General features: G+C 40.3%; 1 protein-coding gene across 1 annotated transcript in view; it reads right to left on the reverse strand.

Moving 5' to 3' along the window:
• LOC137186578 (interleukin-1 receptor accessory protein-like) overlaps window positions 1–15753 on the reverse strand; it is a 37755-nt gene extending 22002 nt beyond the window's left edge. Inside the window, exons 1-3 of the mRNA XM_067595616.1 lie at window positions 15593–15753; window positions 12579–13355; window positions 7505–7587 (exon numbers count right to left, since the gene is read on the reverse strand). Of these exons, the coding sequence (XP_067451717.1) occupies window positions 7505–7587; window positions 12579–12580 (85 nt within the window). The 5' untranslated portion in view covers window positions 12581–13355; window positions 15593–15753. The remainder of the gene's footprint in view (window positions 1–7504; window positions 7588–12578; window positions 13356–15592) is intronic.
• Window positions 15754–16953: the final 1200 nt, after the last annotated feature.

The following is a 16953-nucleotide window of genomic DNA, read 5'->3' on the forward strand; positions in this document are numbered from 1 at the left end:
ATGCTGGGGTCCCTGAACAGTCTTGGAATTGCATAAATTGGGTCTGACTGGAAAGCTGAGACTCTTGTGGAATCAATGAGCCAAATTATATTCATCTGTGATGATGTTAGTCCTCGAAGGGGCCATTTTATTGTGTGTGTGTGTGTGTGTGTGCGCGCATGTCTTTCTATCTACGAGGGAACCAATTTCAGTTGAAAACCAGCGTTGTGAGGACGTTTTCGTGTTGTGAGGACGTTTTCGTGTTACGAGGACGTTTCCGTGTTGCGAGGACGTTTCCGTGTTACGAGGGTGTTTCCGCGTTGCGAGGACGTTTCTGTGTTACGAGGACGTTTCCGTGTTACGAGGGTGTTTCCGCGTTGCGAGGACGTTTTCGTGTTGCGAGGACGTTTCCGTGTTGCGAGGACGTTTCCGTGTTGCGAGGACGTTTCCGTGTTGTGAGGACGTTTCCGCGTTGCGAGGACGTTTTCGTGTTGCGAGGACGTTTTCGTGTTGCGAGGACGTTTTCGTGTTGTGAGGACGTTTTCGTGTTGCGAGGACGTTTTCGTGTTGTGAGGACGTTTCCGTGTTACGAGGACGTTTTCGTGTTGTGAGGACGTTTCCGTGTTGCGAGGACGTTTTCGTGTTGTGAGGACGTTTCCGTGTTGTGAGGACTTGGCTTTCAGGTTTAAGTTAGATTTGGGTTTAGGTTCAGTTTAGGGTAAGGGGCTGGAAATTCATGATGTCAATGAGTGTCCTCACAAGGATATAAAGACAAACGTGTGGGTGTGTGTGTGTGTGTGTGTGTCTCGAGGCGACTGGGGTCCATATAAGGTCTTGCACTGGGACTGATGGTAACTAACTGACACCAAACACAAACAGTTCTGATTCAGTATCAACAGACATCCATTAAGTACACATTAAAGGATCTGGATCAGGATCAGGATCATCCTGATCTGGACCTCTTTCATTTCTTGGACACAATAAATGATATTTTGGTATTTGGTATACTTGGAGAAACTAAGAACTAGTGGTTGCTGTTTATATATTCTGAATGTTAAGAAATTCTTTCATATCTTCATAATTATAAAATGACAGAGTGAAGTGAAAGAGCAGCAGAGGGACGTTTTTGGCCCTCAGGTTGTTGATCTGAGTCTTGTTTCAGAGTGATGTTGTTGGTCTCTTTTATTTTCAGAGAGGAGCTGAATATAAGAGCGGAAGAAGAAGAGAGGGTTGGGTGGTATTTATAGGACTGCTGAAAGTAGCGTGGTTGAGGTGTTGTTGACATATATTGTATCTGAGTGATAGAGAATAACATTGAAGGTTAAACAGTTAAATACTATGTTAACTGAAAATTCTCTCTCTCTCTCTCTCTCTCTCTCTCTCTCTCTCTCTCTCTCTCTCTCTCAGTGGACGCCATTGTTAACTGAACGACATTATGACACTTTCATCTCGTTAAAGGATGACAGCACAGAGGGCAGCTGCTGCATTAAAACACTTGAGACTCATCTGAGCTGCGCACGAAACACTTTTACATCAGTGAGAGACGGACGACTCAGTTTCATCTGAGGTTAAAATAGATCTTCATTATTAAATCTGGTATACAAAACCGGACATATTTGACATAAAAAATAAGAAAAGAGGGTTTAAAATAGAATAAGATGTAAACTGGCTGCTGATGTTTTTGGACTGAAGCCACAGACTTTGACTCTGACCTTGACACTGAACATATCCCAGCACTCAGAGATATTTTTATCAGGCTGGGAAAACTTCTGACACAGAATTTAGGGGAACACTGATATCTGATTGAACTCTTCTGTGACTTGTGTTTGATAATGATGATGATTGATTTCCAGCTTTATATTTATATTCTGGGGCTCTACTGGAATATCTTTGCATGATTTCCAGTTAAAAACTCCTTATTTATCTTCTACTGGTCCTTTATGCAGCCCCTCAGTTCAGCCTCTGTCTGAAACAGGCCGTTTTAGCTCCTGTCTCTTTAAGGCCCCGCCTCCTGATGAGCCCACTCTGTTCTGATTGGTCAGCTTTCAGGAAGCTTCCTCCGGCTCCGGAGGCTACGTAAACAAACTATAGTAGCAGGATTTCACTTCTTTTTCTCCTTCTTTACTCCAAATGTCAACTTCTCAAATCCATCCGTACATGTTGGAGCTGAATCAGATCTGAAATATGAAAGTGGACGTTTATGGAAATGTGACAATTAGGGACGCAACGGTGACATAATTTTCCCACCAGTTGATAAACTTGTGACAACACCGATGTCACCAGTTACACCAGACATTTTACAAGATGAGATATTTGTTGCTGACGCTCAGTATCTGTAGAGCGCTTCCTTTGATCTCTAAGAGTTAGTGACAGCGAGCTTCGGGCTGCTGCCAGCCGGTCGACCTCCATGTACAGCCGGGCTGCGGCACACAGTCATGGGGACGAGCCGGAGGATGACCGCCACTTAGAACCAGAACAAGAGCAACCCGCCTGCCGTCCAGAGAGAGACTCACTGAGAGCAGGAGAGTTTCTGTTGAAAACAAGCAGCTGCTCGCTAACAGCTACGCATTTACAGCAGAGAGCGGGAGGGAGGACAGAGGTCACACTCCGCTACACTGTGGTGGTTCACACATTTGTAAGCTGAGGCCACAAATGGGACAATACATCCTGATGATTGTGGTATTGGATCAGAAAATACAATATGGGTTGTTTTGGACAATGACAAACCACATAATTGGTTTAGTTTGGAGGATTTGTTAGTTATCACCAAAACTTTAAGTCCCAGAGAGCATTGCTGTTCAAAAAACTAAAATAAAATCCAAAAAACTGGATAAACACACTGAATAAACTCAAAAATGGTTACAGCAGCTGCGGTTTTGTGTTTGTTGATTTTACATCTCTGGATGGAGTCTTCTGCACAGCAATGGCTCATGGGTATTGTGGTATTTAGAGCCATTTCACATGCAAACTGATGTTGAAACATTTCTCAACTGCAAACCCTCATATAAGAGAAGCTCCGACCAACATGTTTGAGTTTTTTGCTGGAAAATAAGACTGAAACGACTAATTGATCGTCAAAATTAGTGAGGACTTATCCTCTGCTAATTGTTTTTATTGACAAAAGGTTTAAGCACTGAGTCAAGTATTCAGTCTTCAGCCAATCAATCAATCGAAGCGCACACACACACACACACACACACACACACACACACACACACACACACACACACAGTCCTTCAGGTCTTCAGAAGCCTCGTTTATAATGGATGAGTTAATTATATGGAGGATAAAAGACGATGACTGTTCAATACATGATAATAACAATGATGACTAATGAGTCTCAACACCACAGACTCTCTAATACACTTAAATTAGACCTCAGACCATCAGCTCATCAGACTGGTGATTTAGTAGAAGTGTCTAATAGTGATCAGAGAACCACTGGAACCACCTAAAAGACCACCAACACCATGTCCACAATAACAAGAACTAACTCTTTACACTCTTTGAACCCCTTTAAAGAAGCCCGACACCCCCTGAAACCTCTAGGACACCAGACAACCTCACTTTAAGGATCCCTAAAGCACAAAAACAACCCCTTTTAAGAACTGGAACTCCCAGTAGGACCACTGGCATCCCTTCAGGCACCAACAAAACCTCTTTGTTTTCCTCCACAACCCCCTAATCAGTTCAGTTCAATCCAGTTTCATAATCATAAAAGAAAGACAACTCAAAACTCTGCTCTGGGTTTTCACCGCAGATCCCCACAAAACAAAACAAAACAAGGACGCTAACAAAGCAACACAGTACATAAAATAAAGCCAGCAGAAACGTCAGATAGGTTGGACCACCGTGTCTAACTATATATCTTTAAATGTTACAGTTACGGCTGAAAATGACAACAGAGAAAAACGAGTTTGCCAAGTTCTCTTCAAATCAACCACCAGTCATCTACCCGGAAGTGATTGTTGCTGTTTAGCACGACGTCACAGTCTGTAGTTCTGAAGAATGATGGAGTAATATTTTTATGATTGAGTACGTATTAAATGTGTAGTTGACCAATCAGATTGCTTGGTGGAAACTACCTGTTGTATAATTTAGGCTTGTGACAGTGTAACTTGTGTAATTTCTCTCTCTCTCTCTCTCTCTCTCTCTCTCTGAGTCACTCACTCTCACTCTCTCTTCCTCTGTATATGTGAACGAGACCTGCTAGAAGCCACTTTGTCGTTAAACGTGTTTCGTGGAGCCATGAATGGACCCATAACATGTTAAAAAAAAAAAATAACACATCAGTAACAAGAGTGAGTACTGTAGTTTTCCTGGAATGGAGCCTATCTATTGAAGTAGTTGGTGACCTGCCAGTTTTTTACATATAAAAACTCCACTGCCTACAGAGTATGTCACTGAATTACTCATATCCTCACACAGGAACTTGTGGGTAGGTCTCGTGTCACACTATTCCACCAACCTCGACTGTAGAACAACCTGTCCGATGAACTCAGACTGATGGAATCACTATCTTCTTCTAAAAAACACATTTCTAACAAAAAGGCTTTTGATTAATCTCTTTTAAATGTTATTAAATTTAGTTTTTATTAATATTATTATTACTTTGCTTCTGAAAATGTATTTTTACCTCATACTGTACCTTCAATTTTGGATTTTTTTTTCATTTTGTCCTTAGAAAGCACTTTGTAATCCCTGCTTTAATCATTTCTATATAAATAAACATTATTATTATTATTATTATTATTATTATTATTATTATTATTATTATTATTATAACTATAAAGTGAAAGTTGTGGAATTCACTGGTTTCTTTGTAGCAGCAGCTGCAGAATAACTGAACTCTGCTGATAAAACAACGGCCAGTTTTGGGTCGGGAGCCTCAGTTTGAGACCCCAGAGTGCAGGATAGTTTCAGTCCTGCAGGTTCTCGGGATCCTGAACGCTGGATTAATGGGGGCTCTCTACACCTCATGTACAGTGTGTGTGTGTGTGTGTGTGTGTGTGTGTGTGTGTGTGTGTGTTGGTAATTGACCTGTCAGGTTTTCCCTGCTGAAGTATTAGTCTTTCTATTAAAATCCTCTCCAACATCCATCCACCTCCTTCTCCTCCTCGCTCACTTTCCGTCCATCCATCTACACTAATACCTTCAACCTCATCCCTCCCTCCTCTCTACCTCCACTACACACACACACACACACACACACACACACACACACACACACACACACTATCCATCCATCTGTGACATGCTGCTGTAAGTCTTGTGTGCAGGTCTTGGTTTTAATCTCGGCTGCTCCGTGTACAGTCTGCTGTATTTCACCGTGTTGTGCTTGTAAGTACTGAAACTAACCCTGATAATAAATAAATCATCTTTACCTGCACGACTCACAGTCATAGAAGAAGAAGAAGATTTTATTCCCTGATGTTTCTGTTTTGTTTTAGTTGATTATTTTCTATTCTGTAAACATTAATCTCATATGTTTTGTATGTATCATGCTAATGTGAAGCATTTTGTAACGTGTTTTGAAAAGTGCTGAATATATTATAATAATAATAAATAAAGTCTGTCAAACATTCTCTACTTTTCTCTCTTTGTAAATTGAATATTTTTGGGTTTCAGACTGTTTGGACTCAATATTTAACATAATAAACAATTTGTTGATTAATGAAGAAAAAGTCTGTTAGTTGCAGCCTCACAGAGATGTAAGAACAAGAATTATTATTATTGACAAAGAAAAAGGGAACAAACCGAATAGAATATAAAAGATCCAATTTATACACGTACAGCTAATATTATAAATATCATCATGTGTATCTTTGAGGTCTAACAAACGTGCTGAATGAACAGCATGAATGTCTTCTTCAAATCTCCTAAATTATATTGAAATATTATTCATTGTTTAACAGTTGGTGGAAAAGAAAAGACACACGTAGCAACTTTACAGATTCGTTAATCAACAACATTTCCTCGTTATCTTGATAGTAATGCAGCATGTAATGAAATCCAGCTGACGTTATGTTTTTGCACTTCAGTCGTATTTAAACGTCATTTCTGGACACAGAGATGCTTCTTCTCTGTGTTTGTTGGTCAACTGTGACATTAAACCGTCTTCTCTTCTTCAAACACTCCTGAAACTTCTTCCCAATCAAAACCTGGCGCCTACATTACCCACGATGCACCTGGAGATTGTGGTATGTTATGCTAGTAGCGGCTAATGTAGCCTGGAGCTGCTAGCCTCCAGCAGAGCATCTTTCTAACTTCACACCCCCAGATTTCTTTTTTTTTTTTTTTAACTTTTCCTACTTGACGTCTTCAGCCCCAACAGACGCTGACTCTAGTGACATCATTATCATCATCATCATCATCATCATCATCATCATTATCATCATCATTATCATCATCATCATCAGTAGTTTTAAATAACTTTTTACACAAAGAACATCTGGAAACACTCACTGAGGTGGAAAAAACCAGCAGAGTTCATCTTAACTGTTACGCAACATTTTTCTGCAGAAAACCACGAGTTGAACGGAGGCCGTCAGCGGGCAATGAAAGCATTTCCCTGTAAAGACTCTTAAATTTAACTTCACCTGTTCCCACAGTAGCTCATTGAGAGAAAATCTACTTCATGAAGACGTGAAGGTCCAATAAACATGATCTACATGTTATAACGAGCGCATTCTGTCCTGTAATCGACTCTTTGGATGCAGGATCGTGTCAGTTTGTCTCAGTTTGACTGCAGAACAAAGATTTGCATTTTTTTAAATTTGCAAAACTTTTCTCAGAACCCAGAAAAGCTATTTTAATGTGCATGATGTCATTTTACTGTAAGGTTTATGGAACGTTACACATGTTTGTATAAATTGAAGCAGTTTGCTGATGTAATCAGTTTCCCCCCCCCCGAATAATTAATTCAAGTTTCATCTCATTTCATTCACTCAAATCCCATCAACTCCATCTCTCTCTCTCCCTCCTCCACCATCCATCCTCCTGCACAGTGACCCCCCTCCCTCCACTGTCTGCCCCCCCCCCACCCCCTCCTCCTGCCCTCCAACACTCAGACAGTGTTACAAATGACCCTCTTCTCTCTGGAAGCATCCGTTCCTCCTCCCGCGGGGGCGAGCCTTTCTGTTTTTAATTAACCCCACTTCTGCAGAGTTGCAACATATGAACAAGAAAGATTCTGAGGGAAAATAGAGCTGAGAGCTTTTTACAACGTGGAGCGCATTAAATAAAAAAGCTGCAGGATCAGATTTTACAGTTTTCATTCTCTTTCTACCTGAGAAATGAATCCTTTTCACTGAAGGATCTTTGCACCTCTGACGACGTTTTACACAGATTTTCTTCTCTGGTTATATATTTGTGCATTTCTACAGTTCTGATAATTCAGTGTGGACATTTAACTTTTTAAAAACAATCCAAAAACACAGCGAACATGTTTAACGTGACCTGAAAACACTGTAAAATGTTTCAGTGCTGGTGGGAAAATATAAACTGGACTTTGTGGCGCACCTACCTGACGGGTCACTGGACTGACTGACAGCCGGCGTTGCCGTGGCGACCACGACAAGGAGGAAGAAGGTGGAGATGAAGGACGCCCTGCGGAGAGAGAGAGAGAGAGAGAGAGAGAGAGAGAGACTGTTAATGTGCCGTTCATTCATCTTTTATCACATCAGAACAAGAAAATCTGACCACTTCCTGTCAGATCGGTTGTGGTATTATTATTATTATTATTATTATTATTATTACATGCTCCATGTTTTCCTTTTCTTCTTCTTCTCTGTTCATTGTAACTCTGCCTTTCTCTCTTTTTGTCATTTGCTTTGAATAAACTTTATTGGAAATGTATCTTTACAAAACTGTCTTTAGTTTCTGCACAGATGAAGGTTTCAGTGTAAATCTGACGTGTGTGTGTTGAATAAATGCATTAAATGAGAAAGTGAAGCTCATCTCCTGGTAGAAGGTCTCTCTCTCTCTCTCTCTCCTGTCTGTGTGTATCAAGGTCTCTCGCCCCCTCCCTGCAGCAGCAGCAGCAGCAGCAGTTAAATCAGAGGAGGCGGGATTAATCGGCTCGTTACGGGAGACGAGACGAGATGGATGGATGATAATGACCTTCACCTCTAATGAATTCACTTCATTTATCTGCTCAACATCGACTCAGATGTGAAAGACAGAGAGGAGAAGTGACAGTTTAAACTGTTGTTGATTGAACTCACATTTGAAAAGATAAACTTGTGCCAGTTTACAATGTTTCACAGGCTGAAACTAACTACTAACTATTGTTTTCATTCTTTTCTCCGTTAATCATTTTGTCTATAAAATGTTAAAAAAAAAAGTTGTTTATGCAATTAAACTTTCTCGAGTTTTTAAGTGCTTTCATTGTGTGTGATGAAAGTGATGAAACAGTAGAAACATTGTGAAATGCAGAACAAAATAACAGATTTATATCCACTACTGCCCCAGTGCATGCTGGGAGGCTTCCCAGTAGGTACTGAACTCAACTAAACCAGGATAAAACTGAGGACTTTAGTAAAACCACAGTAAATACTGCAGGTTACGTCTGATTTAACATTTGATAAATAAATAAACTGCTGTCAGCATCTTCTTCAATCTAAAATCCTTTCTGTCTGTTCAGGATTCGGAGACGAGAGAAGATGTTTTTATCGACTGTTGACGCCTCGCTGGCGCCAAGGAGAGAGAGCGGATCCCTCCCGTACTGGTTTCTCTTCACTGGTTAGCAGATAATAAAAATCACTGGGCGTACTGGCTCCAGTTTATCTTTCTGAACTCCTCCTCAGATCTGCTGACTAATCACTGCTTGTTAATCTGGAGGTGTGGAACAGTTTGCTGCTCTTTATTTCAGCCTTTAATAATCATCCTGATGATCAAACTTGTTTTTTTTCCTCTCTGTTAATGATTTGTTCTCTTTGTAATGTCGTTGTGTTTTATGGGATGTGTATCTGTTTGCAGTGAATCTCTCAGACTACTCAACACATCAGCCTGATATGTTTTCTGCACGTTTATGACACTGAAGGATTGTGGGTATTGAGCATAGTTTCATTGATTCTTGCAAATCTGACACCAATAAGGCGGGAAACTCCTGCACGTTTACAGTGATGTCTAATAATGTTCAGCCAACGTTTGCACTGGTGCAGAAAGCAGGACGGTCTGAGGCGCCTACGAGCCTCTTCTGCTGTTGCAGCATCTCTCGCTAGCATAAACAGAAACAGCTGGATGAGCCCCAACTGAAGCTAAACATCTACTGGCTCTCTGTCACATGATGAAGGACGTACTTATGCATGTCGTCTTTCTCTTAAGAGAAGATCTGGACTCTTCCACAGTCCAACCAGCGGTTAAAGTTACCAAAGAGGCCCTGAGAGGAACAATAGACCACGCTGACCCTGCAGAGGAGGAGCTCTTCAGCACTCGTCATGGTAACAAGTTTAAAGGCGACTCAAAAACCTCTGATGACATGAAGAGCAGGTATGTAGGATCCTCGATACATGAGACACAACGGATATTCACTCATTGTTCACTATTTTGGAACTGAGAAAAGTCATCGTGGCAAAACAGTCCTGAGAGTTTCTCTCTCTAGAGAAACTAGAAAACCTGCAAACACACTTCTCATGTGCTGTGAGTGCAGAGGAGGCTCACGCAGAGTTTGTGATGCTGAAGCGAGTCGTTAAGATCACTATGATCACACTAATTACAAGTGTGTCAAAAACAGGATCAGTAATATAAACCTCATCAATCTGATGCTCATTTCAGAGCAGTTTGATGTTAACAGAGCTGAGATGAAGAAGAGGAGACAGTGAAGAACAGAGGATGAAGTCGCTTACAGCCATGTAGATAGTTGGAGGAAAGCGACAAACTGCAGTGTGAGGTGAGAACAGGACGAGTTAAGACCTGTAGTTTAGCTCTCAAGCAGTAAGTTAATACCGTACCTGATATGTTATGTATGATAACAGCTTCATGAGAGATGAAAACACTGACTTGACTTTTGTTCTGAAATATCTAAACAGTTTCAGCTGTTAGTCTCACAGTGTCTCCACAGAGAGAGAGACGGAGGCCGAGGTGAGGGAGTGAGGGGACGATGAAAAGGTGGAAGAGGAAGATGAAGAGAGGCAGCAGCAGACAGACGGACGGAGAGACGATGTGTCACAGTGGACGATCAGGCAGAGCTAGTGGATCCCTGGAGGGACATACAGGAGCACAGCTGCCTCAATAACACCATGCATCACACACACACACACACACACACACACACACACACACACACTAGTCTGATCTTATCTAAGCGTGTGTTTTATCTTAAGTGTAGTTGATCATTCTCAGTTACTCTGCGGTTTCCTCTCTTCTGAGGAACATCTGCTGTGGTCATCGACACTCTTAAATGTATAAATAAACATTATTTTCACATGTAGCGCTGACATGTCCTAATAAAGGCAACGTCTTCACTCTGTTTGTTCAGACGGAGACAAAAAGTTGACGATGGTGAGATGAAATGTGGTGTCAAAACGGCGTCACAGCAGCTCTCACTACCACCGACGACAGATTGAGACAGAACTCTCACAATGTGTCCGAACCAACCAATCAGAACACGACATGAAGTGATGCAGGACACACTGGCCGGCGTGACGTTTCACAAGCGACAAGTTACACGCGTGAAAACTAAAACGACGGAGATTAAACGAAAAAGAAGTTAGTGTGACTTCAGAGACGTTGATCTGACAGTCTGACAGGTTTTATCACAACATGACCTGTAATAAACTTACAGAGTGAAGTTATTTCAATTACTGAAAAGTCACGACAGCACGACTGTTTCCATCTATTAGAGGTAAACGCCGACTGAAGTCCGGTCGCTAAACAACTCCTGAAATCCTCCGAGAGAAACAAGAGACACGTCTGATTGATGAGTTTAGAAGGTTTCTGCTGTTTTTTCTGGAAAAGAGACGAACAGGAAGTTGAACTTTCATTCAGCTGCTGAACCAACAAGCAACAGACTGTAAACCAGAATCAATGAGCTGCAGAGCTGCAGGAGAAACCTGACAGACGGATCAATAACAGCAGGAGGACTCGTCTGGATTCACATCTGGAGTCAGTTCATCACAGCTGCAATGATTGATCAATCGATTGATCGGCGACAGGAAATTAATCCGTAACTGTTTCCAGATTCTCAGATGTGACACTAAATAACAATAAGAATTAAACAACATCATGAGTACAAACACGAGCAGAACAAACAACGACAACGTCAAACTCAATGATCTGTTGAACAGAAACTGATCGATCAACCCAAACCCATGAAGAACCAGAAACAGTTATAAACGTGCTGCAGTCTGATGAAGTTTAAGACTTTAATAGTTTTAGTTTCTGTGTTTTATCAAACTGAGGGACGGATCGTATTATTACATCATAGCAGGACTGTTATTATTATTGTTATTAATCATTCGTTGATTGATCAGTGTATAAAATGATCAACAGTCACAAACACAAACATGTTGAGTTCAGGTGTTAATTGTCTCTAATATGATGGATTTCATGTGTTTTACATCATTATTATTATTATTACTGTTGTTATAAGTTGTGTGTATGTTGGCTTTGTCAACTTGGGTGAACAAATAAATAAATAAATAAACTTTTTAGTTAAATGTTCTTCATGTCTGCTGATTCCTCCTGATGTAAAAACAAACAAAACTTTCAGTTTGTTTTAGTAGAATTTGGAAGAAAGTTCTTCGTTTGACATTTAACGATTTATGTAAGAAGTTATTTTTGTGTCATAAGTTTTAATGAAACGTTGACATTTGATGACGATGATGATGACGATGATGATGATGATGATGATGGTGAAGGTGGAGTGCAGTGTGTCAGCTGTGTTCCTGCTGATCACTGCAGAGTCTCCAGATCTGATCTGTTTCAGGATAATCTGATTATCAGAGCGGATCGATGGAGACTCTGCAGGCAGAAACTCTCCTCACTCACTTTTTACAAAAGTCAAATTCTCTTCATCATCTGAAAACTTTTTTTTTTTTTTTTTTTTTACAAATTACAAGATATTTTGAAATCCTTACGGTCTTATAGTTAATTTGACATATAAATAATCAAGTGAGCATCGAAATATGAACTTTTAAGAGACTCTTTCGCTGCATTTCTGTCCATCGCGCTGAATTAGAGATGAAGAGAATAACAAACATTGTAATTCTGTGGGATTAATCGCAGGTTGTTGAGCTGGATGTTCACCGAACTGAACCTCACATTCAGCTGACTAAACACAACTTGTATTTGTGTTCTTACCGTTTATGTGACACTAACAATAATCGAGCGAACAATTAATTGCAAGATTTTTAAATGAAATTCCGGCCGCAGGACTCTGACCGGAGGCTGACCGGTGAACCGGGTCCGTGCGGAGGAAACACGCTGTAGGTTTACGGTTATCCCGCTGATTCTCTCATTCAAGGTGACTTTTAGTGAATGAACCGATAAATATAAGATATAAAAGTTAATCTGACTACAGCAGCAGCAGTGACAGTACCAGAGTCCAAAGAGAAAAGCATGAAAACAAAGAATAAAACAGCCGGAGCTTCACTTACATTGACAGCCGGTCGGGACGCTCTGCTGCTCGGTGTCTGTCCGGTCTGGATGCGAGTCCCTCTCGGTGGAGCAGGACGGGCGGGGGTGGAGCCGTGTTTGTTTTTACTGTGTGTGTGTGTGTGTGTGTGTGTGTGTGTGTCTGTGCTGACTCACACACACACACTCACCCTCCCGTTACCACCGCAGCAGCAGCAGCGGGACTCTGGTGATTAACGGCCCCGTGTCAGGGCTCGACCGCGGCTGTTAATCTCCGGGAGTTACGGCGGCGCACCGGGGGGGCTGCGCGAGGAGCCCGCGGAGTAACTAACGAGACCTGATTGACGTCACGTGCTAATCAACTAATTAATTGATCGAACTGGTGCATTTATACGCTTACAGGAAACCAAAACAGAGACGAAGAAGAGACGGTCAGACAGCTGCTGACAGCTGGACTGAAGTTCAGACACTGAGGAAGACGCAGAGACGCGTCACGGTTTAAAACTGCGTCAAATGCGCAAAAAGCGATGAAAATATATGATAAAACGTGTTAGTGTGTGTGTGTGTGTGTGTGTGTGTGTGTGTATGTGTGTGTGTATGTGTGTTTGTTTGTGTGTACGTGTTTGTTTGTGTGTGTGTGTGTGTGTGTATGTGTGTGTGTATGTAGGAAGTAAGTTGAGCGTATTCCGGTTGACGCTCCTCCTCCTCCTCGTCCTCCTCCTCCTCCTCCTCACTGACTCCGTTGCGACATCGATCAGTGTGATTTCCCAACAGCACGAGGCCTCCCAATAGTCTGATCACTAGGATAACAACAGGTCACACACACACACACACACACACACACACACACACACACACACACACACACACACACACACACACAGATCGATCAGTTTTTGTTTTACTCTGAAATTAAAGAAAATCATCTTCTGTCTCTGTAACCTGCTGCAGCTTTGAGGTACTTTTACTTTATTTGAGTATTTTATGTTACTTTATATTTCTACTCCACGTGTACTTTTTACTCCACAAGTCAAAGTGTACTTGTTTAAATCCCAAGATAATAAAGAAATAAAAAATAGATAAATAATGCAATAATATATTTTCAAACCGCAAATTAATCAATGACTATTTTGATAATCGAGTAATCGTTTTGGTCATTTAAATATTTAATGTTTCCACATCTTCAAATGTAAGAATTTGCGTTTTTGCTTTTCCATCACAGTAAAATGAAAAAAAATTATGTTTATAATATACTAAACCACTTGTATTAAATGATTCAATACTTTAGTTTTTATCATAAATATATTATTTAAATAATAAATAAATATATTATTATATTATTTCTCTCGTTTCTGTCTGATCTCTTATTAAAACATCCTCTTTCTTTTTGTCTTTCCTCACAGATATTATACAGTATATCGATGTGTATCTGTATGTAAATGTACTATTATTATGTATCTGTATGTATTTTTGTTATTGTTAACCAACTTATGGATATTTGAGATATAAGATGTTTTGTCATCTGCTTTTCCAGCAGCTTCTTCCGTCACATCTTGTTTTTTCTGTTAAACTAATGTTGTGTCTTATGTCATATAAACACACTTTAAAAGTCTTCAAGTGTTTAGTTTTATCTTCCTGAAGTTTCTTGACCTTAAACAAGATCATAACAAGCAAACATCTCAAGATTATTATAAAAAAACAAACAAACAAACAAACACATCAGTCAGCTGTTTCAGCCTGATGGAGATAAATGATCTAAAGTTGTAATCTGATCACAAATTACAGGATTATTTACTCACAGATGTGTTCAGTTACATTTACAGCTGTTGCTCCTCTCACCCCATCCTTAATAAAATGTCTCCCCCTTGTGACGTCATTGTGTAATTACAGGTGAAGGACACATCAGGCTGATGTCATGTACTGCACCTATTTCTATTTTCAGTCCTATTCAGTCTTTCTATATATACATATATATATATGTCTATATTTATCATGACAGAAGTTAAACACCTTTTATACACACTATATGGCCAAAAATATGTGGACACAGCTGACTTCATCAAACAGCTGAGCTGCGTTCAGGTCAACTTCTTCTCTCAAAAAGTCTCAACGTTCACAGTTCGTCAGCTGCAGGAAACGTTGAGTCTGCCAACAGGTTCATTTCAAAATAAAACAGGATATTATATTAATCTATTATTTGACCAGTGACCTTTTCTGACCCTCAAACCAGTGTTCACAGTAAAAGTCTTCCTATTATGTCCAACGCTGCTGCGTCTCTTGTGTTTGCAAGATGACTCCACTGTCTCCTGATCCTGAGAGGGTTATCTCTGCAGACCAGAGCTCCCAGTGGGCTTCATAAGTCCAAGATGTCTGTGGTAGTTCTAAGCAGTGGTGGAAGAAGTATTCAAATCCTTTACATCAGTATAAGTACCACTAAAGCAATGTAAAAATACTCCATTACAGGTAGAAGTCTTGCATGAAAAATCCTACTGCAGTAAAAGTACATAAGTATTATGAGCTTGATGTAGTTAAAGTATTGCAGTAATAGTACATATGTGTCTGCAGATAACTGATACCTCTGCCGGTGTGGATGAGGAACCAGCAGACGGTTGTCCTCCTTGTTTAGGGAACCAGAGTTCAGCCTGGCGTCTATAATCACCAGCTGTCGTTGAACCGCTCTAAACGGGCCTGTTTAGTCAGGAATGCCTGACAGCCGGGTCACAACCAAGTGTATCAGTGCAAATAGGTGATGGTCTTCTAACAGGTCACTACTGGAGGAGGCCCACTCTGACGGTCTGACTCTAACAGTTTAGCCAATTAAACACCTTTAATAAACCTTTCAACCTGATTCTGTGCTGAAGTTATATCTCTATCACATGTGCAGCAGGTTGATCTCAATCATCAAATCTAAACCTTTACAGTTCTGTTCATACATAAACATTGTGAGTTTATCCTTAGCAAAAATTCATTATAAATTTGTAATGTAAATACATTTAAATCTCATGTCAGCCATATCGCAGGAGGGGCGTCTTCTTACCTGGAGATACTAGAAGACCTCAGAGATGAGCGTGTATAAAAATACAAACTGGTTTTCAAAACTGAGTAATGCAAAATGCAAAAAGTAAAATATAAAAGTTAAAGATGCAAAAAGACAAACTGGAAAAAGTGACGACCCAAAAAGGAAGGAAGCTCAAAGAGAGTCTGTCCGTCTCTCTTTGCTTTTCTTTTTATATCAACACATCTTCACCCATATATGGTCTTCCACCAGGACATCCACCAGCTACGTGCTGATGTTATATGACTTTGCACAAAACAGTGACATTTCTTTCAATGTCACTTACAACACATTGTGGGGAACTTCTTCTTTTTTACGTTTGAGGTTAAACTTTAAGGATGTCTAAACTGCAGCTTCTCCTTTGGTGTCAGGTTCTCTACCGGTTGTCAGTGTCCGAGGTGACTTTGTTTTTGTTTGTGTTTGTTTAATCATGCATTGCTTTTGTTTAACGATCTGTGACGTTGTAAAGGGTTAAAAAAAAATCTATATTATTTTGTCAGCCTGTAGCTGCTAGCTTAGCTCAATTAGCTAGCCACTTGCTCGTTACCCGTTACAACATCACAGGTCGTTTAAAAAAAAAGTAATCTACGTGCACCAGTTCAAACATAACATTCTTGCTGTTACTGAGACAGACGTTACGTGTAAACGTAGCTGTGCCTCTCTTGTTTACTGACATGGATGTTGCCAATAGAGACGCAGGTCCCGCCCACAAAGTTCAGATCAACAGCAAACAAAAACTTCTGGAATCACAAACAAACGTTTTTTTTGCATTTTGATCACAAATTTATTTTACTTGCAATAAAACTTTTGATTGCAAACTTATTCTGTTTGATTGCATAATAAAGACACAAAAGTAGCTCCGTACAGGTGATGCTGCTGTTGGAGCGGTTCTCCTCCAGCCGTTGAGCATCCTGTGTGATATAAGTCTAAAAGGTTTGATGTTACTCCGCCACTGGATCATTTTGTTGTGTATTTCTCTTCCAGTCAGTCACTTGTAGTTTAAACAGATCTTCTTGTTTCTCTCAGCAGGATGAAAAACTCAAACCGCCGTCTAATGATATGGAGCTTCTTTCTTCCTCATGTCCGTCCCTCACACTGAATCTTTGTACATCACGAGTAAAGATGCAACACAAGGGATGTGCAGAGAGCCCAGTATTTGTATTTGTATCTGTATTTGTTGAGGCAGCAAAATTATTTGTATTTGTATTCGAATAAAAGTAGAAAGATGCTTAAAAATCCTGTTTTTGTTTTTATTATGCTTTTGATTTTAGAAAATAAATTAAAGTGTTACAAGACGTGTTCATGAATAAACTACCTTATGAAGGAGGTCCCCACACCGGGTT

Source organism: Thunnus thynnus, chromosome 7, assembly GCF_963924715.1.
Source record: "Thunnus thynnus chromosome 7, fThuThy2.1, whole genome shotgun sequence".
Classification (NCBI taxonomy): Eukaryota; Metazoa; Chordata; class Actinopteri; order Scombriformes; family Scombridae; genus Thunnus; species Thunnus thynnus.